Raw genomic sequence first — 12863 nt, 5'->3', positions numbered from 1 at the left:
ACAGTGTAGCCATAAAGATCATGCTCATGAGACCACGTAATGACAAACATGGAGAACTTTAATAAGGCCGCCAACAGTTCCAACTTATTTTCAAAGTGTAGATTCATCATCTGTCAGAAGTCTTTTTCATTCCTCCACAGAAAGATTTTTAACATCATGAATAAGTAAAGTGAGAAGGTACAAATGGACAGTTGATATTTTTAAATCATTCCTATAATGTTACCAGTCCCTTTGCAAAAAAACATTCATCAATCTAGACAGGTCTATCAAAGCACAGTAGTGTTTTGACATCCGATGCAAATGCACACAGTCCTGTCTGTGTGCCCCTCACACCCTGCTCTTATAACATCCCCGGGAATCATTGTCCATTCCTTCCCTTTATAAAACACAGGGAGAGGCATGTAAACCTTTAAGTCCTCTTTTGGGTTGTGGATCAAGAACGTTGTCCGAAAGGCATTCCGAGTCCACTCAAATGTTCCAAGTTTTAAGAAAAGATGACTCCGTGGTAAAGACGAAAACAAAGGACAAGGAGCTGATGTTGGGTATACAGGTCATATACCGATGGACTGCAAGGCTCTTCTCTCTACCTCATTTAAGTGGCTTGAAAACATGCTATAGCAAGGCTGCTGAGCAAACTGGGTAAGGAAATCTGTCAGATAGGCCTGTGGAACAAGAACATGGAGACAAGATCAATGAAGATATGAGGTCTGGTTACAGTAATACTTTAGAGTCGATGCCAAATAACTTGCCTGAAGGTCAATTTGATATATGGGATCCTTTAGAGCATCTGGATCGTCCTCATCATCATCCTCATAATAATCATCGTCTATTGGGAAATTACAATCAGTGTTACAGACTATCTATAGAAAAGAGAATATAGTGAATATGGAAAGATTTGTGTACTTCATGGTTTTACTCATGTTTTTGTTCTTTTGCTTTTACTAATAAATCTTAACATGTAAAGAACGGCATATGAATGTCCACCACAAAAGCATTGCAAAAGATGTGAAGCAGTTATTATTGTTAACTAAAACTATTGAAACATTTTTGTTCATTGAAAAAGCTGAAATAAAACAGATGAAAATTAATAATAAAAAAGTAGTTAGCAGATTAGTAAACAAATACATTTAACCTAGATAGTTCATTTAAAATTAAAAATACTAATATTTAATTTAATATTTCATTTAATGGTTTAATTTATAAAAGCACAAAAATGACAAAAACACAAAATAATTTTTTTTTTTTTTAAGTAAATTAAAAAGAACACTCAATGTAAGAATAAAATTCTAATTCTAAATATTAATAAATAAAAATGTAATAGTATTTTCTTAAATGCAATTAGAGTCACAATGTCTCACAATATTTGCAATATTAATACAAACGTAACCCTGTGTTAGTAATTTGAGACTTCACCGTATTTGTTGGAGGCAATGAGATCAGACAGAAGCTGTCCTGCTAATCCTTCATCTTCCTCCTCCTCATCCTCAGCCAGATCATCCCACATTCCACCAGAGTCTGCAAAGTAAACGTATTAAACTCAAGACGGCTCCACAATTTAATGTCATTGATCAATACTAATAATTGGGGTAAACCACAGAAGTACCTTGGCTCCAGTCTCCAGGATTTGCTCTATTTGCATTAGCCTCCACCACAGAAGACAGTTCATTGACTATGAGTTTAAAGATCTTTACCAGCAAAGGAATGTTGGTCCACCGCTGTGGGTCTGAGAGAAATAGGTCAGTCAGATATCTGAGACAATAACAATCATTCATTTGGTAGTTTAAGAGATCATTAACTTACTCTTGGCTGATTTGGAACGTGTACAGATTCCCTCGTCTGGATTAAAAATTTCATCTCCTTTGACAACTATATCTTGGAGGCGCTTGTCATTTGTATTCAGACTGTGCTGGAGAAGTTTACACAAGGCAACAGCACTGTGGACAGAACGATTACAGTGTTATTTCAAACAGAAGCTGTGCCATTATTCAAGCACACTGTAGAAATGACTGGAAACCCTCACCTGACTTTGCCTTCATACTGGCCATAGAACAGATGTTGGCGACTCATCCACTCAGCCATGACAAACTCTAGGGCAGGTTTTCCTGTGGGACCTGGAAGACTGCATAGGAATTCCAGCAGGGGCTCCAACTGGGAATGGACCAGGTGGGCAAAAACCATGATCAGGGACTGTAAAAATAAAGAGCAAGAATGTATTTCACACCTCATTTGAGCCAGCAGCTATAACACAATAGACTTATCTGCTGTACAAGAAAATGAATGTTCAACATGCAAAAATAAGTAAACAATTAGTTACTAATTCAGGGTTTTTCCTACATTGAAAAGTTTTTGGCGGCCGCCAAAACGATTTTTTGTCCCACCAAAGCCATATTTGATCTGTAATTGGGTTTTGTGAGTGAAGCAGGCTACTGACGGAGTGACGGAGAGAACGAGCACAGCGCCCCACTCCCACGCGGGCACTCTCCGTCTTCAGTTCTGTCTTTGCTCTCTCCCTCCTAATAGAGTGCCAAAGTTATGACGTCACTTTGTAGGCCAAAACGCGGAAGTGAGATAGCATTTTAGCACTACGGGTTCCCTCGCCCTAAAGTCTATGGGTTTTTAGAATGGGTTTTTGCTAAATCGGCTGAAATAAGGTCTGTGGTTAACAAAGCCTCTAAATATTTTCACGTTTTGATCTATGACATAAAACACACCAGTTATAACTTGCTTGTGATTTTTTAAAACTTTATTGTGTCTTAAAAACGGTGGTTGCTAACAAGTTGCTAAAGGGGACTACATCCTTTGGCAGGGACTTTAGACGTCATCATCGAGAAGCGTCCCGAGATGCAAGCACAAGTCGTCGAATGAAAGACGCTTGGTTTACCGTTTTCCATCCAATGTTACCCAGCGGAGACTCTGGGTTCGTGCCGTAAGGTAAGCTCACACAACGATGATTTCCATGTGAACATCGCATTTACTGCCTTAATGTGGCCACGACAAAACTTTAATGGTGCATATTGCTTAACACGCTATTGTTACTTTGACGGTCAGATGGAGTTAAAAAGGCTAGCAAGAATAAACGTTTTTCATAAGCAAATCAACAGCTAAAATACCTTTGTCTTTCTCTTAAAATATCTAAATGCTTGTTTACTTTGCCACTGTTTAATAGATTAGATCCGCTGCAGTTTTATTAAAGGCTAACGTTACGTCGAGAAATGTGTTTGTTTAAAATATTCTAAATAATACCTGGTTTATTGGCTTATTGTAACTAGTTTGGATATAATTATAGAAAGGATGGGTCCTGCACCCTGATATTTGTGAACTTGGCTTTTACCCACTTAAAATAATATGATTGTATTTGTAAACAGCATTAGTTAAGGCATTAGGTAACAATGATAATAAATAATCTTTATTTTAGTAGTAAATGTATTTAAATGTATTTAGTAGTAACTATATTTAATGTGCTATATAAACGTTGACAGATCAATGAAGAAGATTAATGTAAATGCTGAAAAACTCCATTCTAATATAATACAAATATTTTATTGTGTGATTTTCCCCCACCCCACTTTGTAATTTTAATCTGTAAAGGTGTACGTTAACTTATTCGGAAGGCCGAATACATGTTTCACGTGGTGCATTCGGAAAATATTTTTGCTGAATTACCGCTGGGTGTGAATTGCAGTCAAAACAAAATTTGTCTTATCTTTTCTTACAACTTGTGACAAGCATTCCACACATGCAGCTGACATAACTTTAAATAAACGCAAAAAATGTATATATATATATATATATATAGTTATTAAGTGTTATTTGTATGTGTGTGTGTGAGTGTGTTGACAAATCTTTCGCAATGTAACAGCCAGGATTCCCACACAACACGTCCGCTATCACGACCTAATGACTCCTTTGAGCCGAATCATTATAATGAATGGTTAAAGCAATTGGTCTGCCCGTCAGTGTCTGAATCAGTGTATAACAAATCATTACTTCTTAGAAGAACATACACATCTGAAATGAGAAAGTAGAACCATTTATCAAGAGTGTTTAGTAAAATTTAGCATTAATAAATAGGCATATGACAATGTGTAAGTAAATAACCTATAAAATCATTTAAAGTTAGACTGGAGTGAGATGAAACTAGATGAAAGCACAAAGCAAGCTGTTGGTAGCTAGCTGCTAATTTTCTTAAAATTTTTAATGCTACTTTTTAATTGATATGATTATACTAAAATAATTATCAGGTCTATCAAAAAAGGATTTTATCTTTCTAAACTATGAAAGCCAGTCGTAGAAAAATCACAGCTTTTTTTGCTGTGGACAAGAGGGCAAGAAAGGATGACAGTGATAATTTTTTTCATTAATAAATAGGATAAGAAAAAAAATCACTAACTGTTTCTTTGTATTTATTTTAAATGTAACATTTATTGTCAATATTGGGATCATGTGGGTACTAGGGTACTCTTTGTTGTGTGTGGATGACCATGTCGGTCAGCCACCACCGAAGACCAATTTTGACCCAGGTAAAACCCTGTATTTATAAAAGTTATTATTAGCTTATTAAGTGAGAGCTATTTCTGTACCTGTCCTAACATAACTTCTCAACATTTAAAGTCAACATATTAACTTTGACAGCCCTGAAAATGCACTTTAAGAAATTATTTTCTCCACAGTCGCCTCCAAGCTTTAGTTTGAAAAAGTATTACGTTTCTATCAGCATTGTGGTATTGCACCTAGACCAAAATTCTGGTATCAATCCAACCCTACCTGCATCACACTGAGGGTCTCGGCCTGCTGCATCTTGCTGAGAATAGCACGGAGTATTTGGTCCAGCTGGTCAGCCAACTGAGTGCCAGCACGGGTAATAAGAGTGGACACCAGACGACCTACAAAAGCAGCGGTGAACTCGGATGTGCGGGGGTCCAGGAGCTGACTGACAACCTGCATGACATACCACAGGCCACTGTGGCCTTGCTCATCTTGCCACTGGGCAATCTGCTCCAGCGCCACAGACACATAGGCCCTTAAGCATTCACCGCCATTCTGGGAAAATCAACAACGATGAGAGTTAGATACCAACTGACATGAGGACTCTGAAAAGACCTATCGGATTTGTTTCTAGGACAATGATGCTACCTGCATTGTGGTGTTGTCATCTGTGCGGAGAGTGCATTGGGCCACTGCAGGAAAAGCTTGGCACACCAGCATGTCAGTCAGCGGGGGATTAGTGTTACGAACAACCGTTGTTAGGATATCTATGGATGTCTGTAGGAACCAAAAATATGTATTACTTACAAATTACAGTAAGAAGTAGAACAAATGTAGAACTTTAACTTACAGAACAAAGGCCAGATGGGATTTTATCAGGCGGTGCCTGCATAATGCTAACAAGAGTAGGAATGAGGCGCATTTGCATGGGTCCTTGGCAGGCTTCAATCTGGGCAAGCTCTTTGAAGATGTCCTGCGCTAAAGACGCTACAACAGGATCTAACAGAAAAGAAAAAGCAAACATGATAAGCCAACAGTAATTTTCCAAATTAGAAATGATACTGGCTGTCGACTATAAAATAATCGTACCATTACTGTACTTAAGGAAGATGGCAATAGTGAGTGGGCAGATCTTGTTCTCAGCACTCGTGGTGAAAGCCGGATCCACGGTGCAAACAATACAGAGGGTTTCCATGACTAAAGTGAGAACTTCAGAGCTGAACTGAGCCGCGAGCTGCACCAGCCCTTCCAAGACACTGGGCAGGAAGGGCTGCAGGACGTGAGTACTCTCCGACAACTTGAGTTGATCACAGTACCTGTGAAACCGATATAAAGAGGGATCACTCTTTTTGTGGAAATAAAAAAAAACATTCATTATTTGTTGATTACCAGAGTTCACATTACCAGCATTTATTTGAAATAAACTTTTCTAAATGTCATTACTGTTAGTATAAATTTTTCAAAATTGATTTTTGGCATAAAAGAAAAAACAATCATTTTGACCCATACAAATTTTTTTGGCTATTGCTACAAATATACCCCAGCGACTTACGACTGGTTTTGTGGTCCAGGGTCACATATGTACATTTCTCAAGATATTTTTAGGTTCAGCTCTTTAATATGAGTTCTTAAGTGTATTGTACAAGAAACTATTTAATTATTTTATTCAACTATTTGAAAATGAAAAATTAAATCAGTCCCTTATTAATGCTAAAAATAATAATAAAGAAAATGTAAAAATATTGGCATGTATCCTTCAAATATGTTTCAATTAAGTATTGCAGGTTGTGGGTTCGATTCCCAGGGAACACGTTAGGTAAAAAATGTTAGCCTGAATGCACTGTAAGTCGCTTTGGATAAAAGTGTCTGTTAATTAAATTAAATTGATTAAATTTTTTGGTTGTGCCTAGAAATACTACTTTAATATGCATTATACAGAGGCAATATGAAAAGAGAAAACAGGTGGGTCCAAATTTATGGCCGTTCAAAAGTTTTCTATTACCGTATTTTCCGGACTATAAGTCGGAACCCAAGAACCAAGAGAAAACATTACGGTCTACAGCCACGAGAGGGCGCTCTATGCTGCCAGAAATCCCTCTCGCGGCTGTAGACGGTAATGTTTTCTCTTGGTTCTTGGGTCTAAATAAATGCGACTTATAGTCCAGTGCGACTTATATGTTTTTTCCCTCATCATGGCGTATTTTTGGACTGATGGACTTATACTCAGGTGTGACTTATAGTCCGAAAAACACGGTACTAACATTTGCTTAGGGAAAGTGGTAAACGGTTGGCTCTTGGCTAAAGGAAACACAATCATATCTTTTAAAATAATAATTTTCCAGGACATTCAACATATTCTTTCATTTTCCATGTGATTTCCAGGATGCGTGAGAATCCTGTAAAAGGTGTAGAACCAAATAAGATTCCTGCTTAAGAGCAGCCCAAGCCATTTCTCATTTGAAAGTGTATTAAATTAATTTCAGGCTTAAATAGTGAAAAAGATATAATAAATAAATAAAAAATAACTGCAAATAACAACCATACCGTTTGGCGCAAATGATTAAACACTGCACATGAGAGACTGGAAATGAAAGTCCTACCCCCAGATGGCTCTCACAGCAGAGATCCGGACAGAGGGTGGCTGGCTCTCATGTAGACCACTCACAGTGGCCTGGAGGAACTGCTGAATGAGCTCTGGGGACATTGCTGCAGTGAAGCGACTGGCTGCCCATAAGGCCCGACCCAAGAGGAATGGAGAGGCTGCTGGGAATGAAAAAACATGGGGGATCACATCCACAGGTCTACAATCAGGCCATAAACTGACATAAGATCAAAATGAAACTTTAGAACAAGGTTACCTGGTAAATTGAGGTCAGCAAGAATGACATTGGCAAGGAATCCATGCATATCGAAATGCACACGACCGTTTTTCACATTCTCAGTGATGATGGTCTTGACTGACCCCAGGGCCAGCATGCAAGCCTCATGCACCTTCCACCTGCATATTCATGGAGATACTGATGTAAGGCAGGAGCTCCCAATCATTTTTTGTCAGCCGAACCCCTTTTACTAGAAGTACCACCAGACATAAGGGTAATACTTCAATGATTTAACACATTTGCATGTTTATGGTTCTCTGATGTTGGCTAATGATCACATGACATGCAACTGAACATATAAAAGTAGTATCTTTTTTCTAGTGTTTTATTTACATTTGGCAAATGTGTAAAAAGGCTACAAGTTTAGTTGTGACAGAGGATGTTTTTCTTTCTTTACCAGTGTTCACTGCCTGTGTTCTTGGCTTGCTCTGCCTCTTGTAGGTGCCGTGTTGCAGCCGCGGCTAAAGCAGCAGCGCTCTCGTTCTGAAACTCAGCAGCAACAGCCTGATGGACAAAAGAATGCATTAAGCATAAAGGAGAGAAAACATTTAAACACAACACCTACAAACAAACTCTCTGTGCTCTCACCAGCAACAAATCCTGAGCAGATATCCGGACTGAATAAGAGAATGTGTCATCATCCTCATCTTCAACAAACTGCTGTGGATTGGCTGTCCATACCTTGATCTGTGAGATGGATGAGAACATGAAGATAAAGGCTATAAAAAAAGACACATGACACACTCACAATGCCCACAAACCTGATCCTCCGTGATCTGCATGTAGAGGATGATGTAATATATGAGCTCTGGTAGGGCTTTCTTCACTGTGCTCTTGAACTTCTTGTTCTCCAGCAGCGTGTGGACAAACTCGAAGATGCTGAAGACGAGGTTCTCAAAGCCAAGGACCTCACCTGTGACAATCAATTAACAGCGCTCAGCGCTTACTAAACTAGTCTGATAACAATGATCAGTTCTTGCAAAAATCTAGTGCCACATACCATCTGAGTCAATTGGATCGTCTACTTCTTCTGTGTAGTTGACCTCAGTTCTCACATAAGTGCGTGCTTGGTTAAGAAAAATACTTCAATTTTCTTTCTGAAATAACTGCCACCGATAAAAACATCAAAAAAAGTCATTAAAGGTCATTGAGACATTAAAGAACAGTTTACCCGAAAATTTTTATTTGCTCACCCTAAGATTTCCAAGATGGAAAAAGCAATAGTATGGATGTTAATGAACTATTTTAAGGTTAAAAACATCTTAATGAGTTTTTAGTTTTAGTTTTTATTACAGACATCTTTTCACTTTCTAAGATGTTAACTTATAGACTGGAGTCGTTTGGATTACTTGTGGATTATTGTGATGTTATTATAAGCTGTTTGAACTGTCATTCTGACTGCACCCATTCACTGCAGAGGAACAAATGCTGAACAAGTCATGTAATGCTCCAAATCTGTTATGATTCAGACAAAAACTCATCTACATTTTTGATGGCTTGAGTATGAGAGAAAATATTCATTTCTGGGTGAACCTTTTTTTCGATGGTGATACTAGTAGTAAAATCTGTCATTGAATGGATATAAAGAGGCACTTTCTGTCAAGGTGTTCCATACGATAGGTAGAATCTGTTGCATGGAGGACACCATGGGTTTGGGGAAGTTTTTCACAAGAGCCGTCACTGCCTATGAAGAGATAACTATTAATAATTTCATTTCACATCATGTCATGAGGGTAAAAAGTTTTTTTTGCATGATGCAACAGCTAGTCACCTTTAGCACTTCCATCTTCAGACCACTATCTGAAGTGGGACCATCTGGAATCTGCAGGGCCTGTATGAAGGCCTCAGTGAACTGCTGCACCACCGGGAAGATCAGAGTGTTGGCAGCACCCTAAAATCAAATATAATTGTTTAAAATGTCAGTTACACCTTTAGTATGTACTGTGAAGTATAAGGTATTACGAAGTCACAAGTTCCACTGCAAGTATTAATTTAGTTTAATGTTAACTCAATACAAATACAAATAGACATTAAAATGTATACACTACAGTTCAAAACTTTGGGGTTGATTTTTTTGTTGTTGAAAGAAGTCTCTTTACTACCCAATGCTGCATTTATTTGATTTGATAAATACAGTAATTCTGAGAAATATTAATGCAATTTAAAATAACTGTTTTCTATTTTAATTTATTTTAAAATGCAATTTATTTCTGTGACATAAAGCTGAATTTTCAGCAGTTATTACGCCAGGTTTCAGTGTCACATGATCCTTCAAAAATCATTCCAATATGATGAATTAGTGTTCAGGAAACATTACTTATATTAGCAGTGCTGAAAACAGTAGTGCTGCTTAATATTTTTTGTGGAAAACCGGATACATTTGTGTCAGGATTCCTATAAATAAGAAACATTTTAAATGGATTTCTTTTTTTTTATGTGTTTACTGTCTAAAGTGTTACCTGTTTAACTAGAAAGAAAAAATATTTCACTGAAACCTTACCTTTGCAACTTCATCAATCGCACAGATGAGATTAGCACATGTGGTAAAGATCTCAACTGCTCTGGATCGAGTGCGAATACTGTAAACCTGCAACAATAATATTGTCAATAACATACATTACACACGACTGTCTCAAAAGCAAGGACTGTACTCTGTTTTTCAGCTGAGTATAATACCTCTGCCATGGTAAAAATCTTGTACATTTGAGGCAAAATGACAGGTGCAACATCCGGCATCTGTACATCAGTCACCTCTCGGGTAAATTCTATGAAATGCATGATAATATGTGGCTCAGTAACATCGCAAAAACATTGTCACTTGTTGTAACTGTGAGGAAAAGGTGTAGATGTTCAGAGTCATTACCTGTGAGGACCCTCATGGCGCCGTGTACAGCGTTAACATCCCCACTGGCCAGCATGTCCATGAGGAGCTTGAAGAGCCCAGGCCAAGCTTCAGGCCAGTCCCAGTGTGCAATAGCAGACACTGCGTAGGCCACGCTGGAGCGCACCTTACTGATGGCCTCCCGCAAACCACTTGGGAGAAGCTCACGGATCGCAGCTTTGGCCTGAACAGAAAGGGATATGGGAAACTAACTAACATAATGCCATATCTCAGATAACATCACATCTAATCATAAATATGCAGTTCTTACCCATTCAGTCGTCTCTGGGGGCCTGTATTTCTCTGACTGGGCACACCAGTGTGTCTCAACATACTGCTTCAGAATGACAGAGGCCAACTACAAGAGACATATAGCAAACAAATTAAGCAAATTTAACAGTAAGAATCAAATACTTGTTTATCTGCTCATTTATACTGAAAATATCTAGTCTTACTTGGCGAATAGCAAGTGCTCCGTGTGGGTCGACAGTGAGCTCTGCAAGGTGAACGCCAAACTCTACAAAACAGGTGCAAAAAAAGCTGTTTACAAATAAATATGGGTGTAGTTTAAGCAAAACCAAAAATATGTCTGATTATCAATAAGCTAACAAGCTAAGACCACAAATGAATTGGAAGCCAAGTCAGATGAGCACGATCAAAAAATCATGCTTCATTCACCAGATCTTTCATCATCCATGGATTTAGCTCAATGAGAGACTGGTGGCCAACAGACAATGTTACTGCTGACGCTCGACACACAGAAGAACCCTGAGAGAGAGGCCACAGTCAGCGACCTGCTGGGTTAAACTGGCCAACTGATTTTCAAGGGCATTTCTACCTTTATGTGGGCATGTTTTCTTTCTAGACTTAAAAGCATATAATATACAGTCCGTAACTAAACTACTGTTGAAAGATTCTGGGTCAATAAGATTTATTTTTAAAGAATCTAATACTTTTATTCAGCAAGGATACATTACATTGATCAAAAGTTACACTAAGAACATTTATAATGTTACTGAGGATTTCTGTTTCAAGTAAATGCTGTTCTTTTGAACTTCCTATTCATCAAAGAACCCCCCAAAAATGTGCTGCTTAATATTTTTTTTGTGAAAACCAGGACACAAGTGTTTTCAGTATTGACAATGATAAGATATTTTTTCTTGAGCGCCAAATCAGCATATTATTATTATTTCTGAAGGATTTAATTGAGCTTTGCCACCACAGAGTAATGAAAATAGAAAACAGTTATCTTAAATTGTAATAGTACTTTACAGTTACAGATTTTATTTCAGTATTTTTTAATAAATGCAGTTTTGGTGACTTTTAAAAACGAAAAAAAAAAAATTCTTACCGACCTCAACCCTTTAAAAGGTTGTGTACTTCAATTCTATTCAATAAAAGTAAAGAAACAAATTCTTAATATAAACAATTATGGATCTTCAACTACAACAATATCTCTGCTACAATTATGTACAATTCACTCTAAAAGTGAAGGGAGTAGCCTACTTTAATGTCGAAAATGTTATGAAATATATCAAATACTGGGTACAAAAAGACATTTTTGTAGTCAAATCATATGGCTTTCCAGTTACTGATTCTTAAACTTGGACATTTTATTTTTGGCCAAAGCTTCTGACTCACATCTAGCCACAGAAACAAAATTCTGCTCTTGTTCTCCCGAGAGATCCACAAAACTCTAAGCAATACCTGAACTTTAGAAATACTGGGTGATGTAACGTAGACCTTGATGATAAAGGATAACGTTACTCTGAATTAATATTGATAAAGACACTCCGACACCAAACCTTAAACTATCGCTGAAGAACTTACATATTCTCAGAAAGATGACGCGTATTTATCAACACGGAATTACCATCATGTGAGTGATTTTAAAAGTGAAACTGACTAAATACAGATCGACAGAACCAAACTTCTCAATTATAATCTTTACATTTGACTCCACAACCATCAACTGAAAATGCGGGAACATGTTGGACTCGGATGCACTTGCTTTCGCCTCCCCAACTCAAGCCAATTCGTTGACAAATTCACCGTGACGGCATGAGTGATAAACACGGCCGACAAGCATCATAAAATCAGCAACCGTTCACCCGAAATGAAAAAGCGAGTGGCCCATGTGTAAAACTCTGCACTTCACATGGTGTCATGCATGTTGGGGCAGCATCTCGCGTCACTTCTTACCCTCCGTCACTTCCAACACTTTAATGCGCTCCTCCGCTGCAGAACGCACTTCTTGCACCGGCGACAGAATGGCGTTTAGCGCGTCTATAAGAGTCTCCTTCAGTCCTTTATCGACCTGGTCGAGAGTCGAAACCGGGCCGGGACCCGACGCGTTCATACCCGCCATATTTTCGCCAGTCTTGCCGAGGCTAACGGAGAGAGGACCGGGGACCCGACGTAAGGATGCACGCACAGCGCGCCAATGCACGTTTAGGGAGGGACTATGAAACGATGAAATGCTGCCATTCGTGAATCATTGGCGCTTTCATGACCATAATGGCTCCATCCACAGGAATGGAGGTTGAACAGCTATACTGAACTGCATTTTTTACTTGGTCGCCAAATTATGCTCAGATCTACGTGATACTCGTATTGAG

At 38.3% G+C, this 12863-nt stretch overlaps 1 protein-coding gene across 1 annotated transcript; it reads right to left on the bottom strand.

Annotated features, from left to right (window-relative positions):
* Positions 1–37: 37 nt before the first annotated feature.
* On the bottom strand, positions 38–12706 carry LOC132119490 (importin-9-like). Its single transcript, XM_059529519.1, has 23 exons — positions 12448–12706; positions 10701–10762; positions 10517–10603; positions 10228–10429; positions 10041–10129; positions 9865–9951; positions 9136–9255; positions 8952–9048; positions 8365–8427; positions 8126–8277; positions 7953–8051; positions 7762–7868; positions 7344–7483; positions 7086–7248; positions 5575–5801; positions 5336–5484; positions 5134–5262; positions 4765–5040; positions 2021–2187; positions 1801–1934; positions 1604–1723; positions 1414–1515; positions 38–826 (listed from the first exon to the last, which is right to left on the bottom strand). The coding sequence occupies exons 1-23, from the start codon at positions 12611–12613 to the stop codon at positions 690–692; spliced, it is 3075 nt and encodes a 1024-aa protein (XP_059385502.1). The 5' UTR covers positions 12614–12706; the 3' UTR covers positions 38–689.
* Between the last annotated feature and the right edge of the window lie 157 nt (positions 12707–12863).

The sequence above is a fragment of the Carassius carassius genome, chromosome 38 (assembly GCF_963082965.1).
Source record: "Carassius carassius chromosome 38, fCarCar2.1, whole genome shotgun sequence".
NCBI lineage: Eukaryota > Metazoa > Chordata > Actinopteri > Cypriniformes > Cyprinidae > Carassius > Carassius carassius.
The sequence above is the reverse complement of the archived record's forward strand: the minus strand, read 5'-3'. Positions and strand labels throughout refer to the sequence as shown.

Bases quoted from the DNA above. Each gene is read 5' to 3' on its own strand.
- LOC132119490 (XM_059529519.1), bottom strand. From the start codon at position 12,613: ATGGCGGGTATGAACGCGTCGGGTCCCGGCCCGGTTTCGACTCTCGAC. The intron at 8,428-8,951 runs CTTTATATCCAT...TTAACCAAGCAC, and splicing joins CACCTTGACAGAAAGTGCCT to GCACTTATGTGAGAACTGAG. The intron at 1,516-1,603 runs GTACTTCTGTGG...TTTACTTTGCAG, and splicing joins TCCTGGAGACTGGAGCCAAG to ACTCTGGTGGAATGTGGGAT.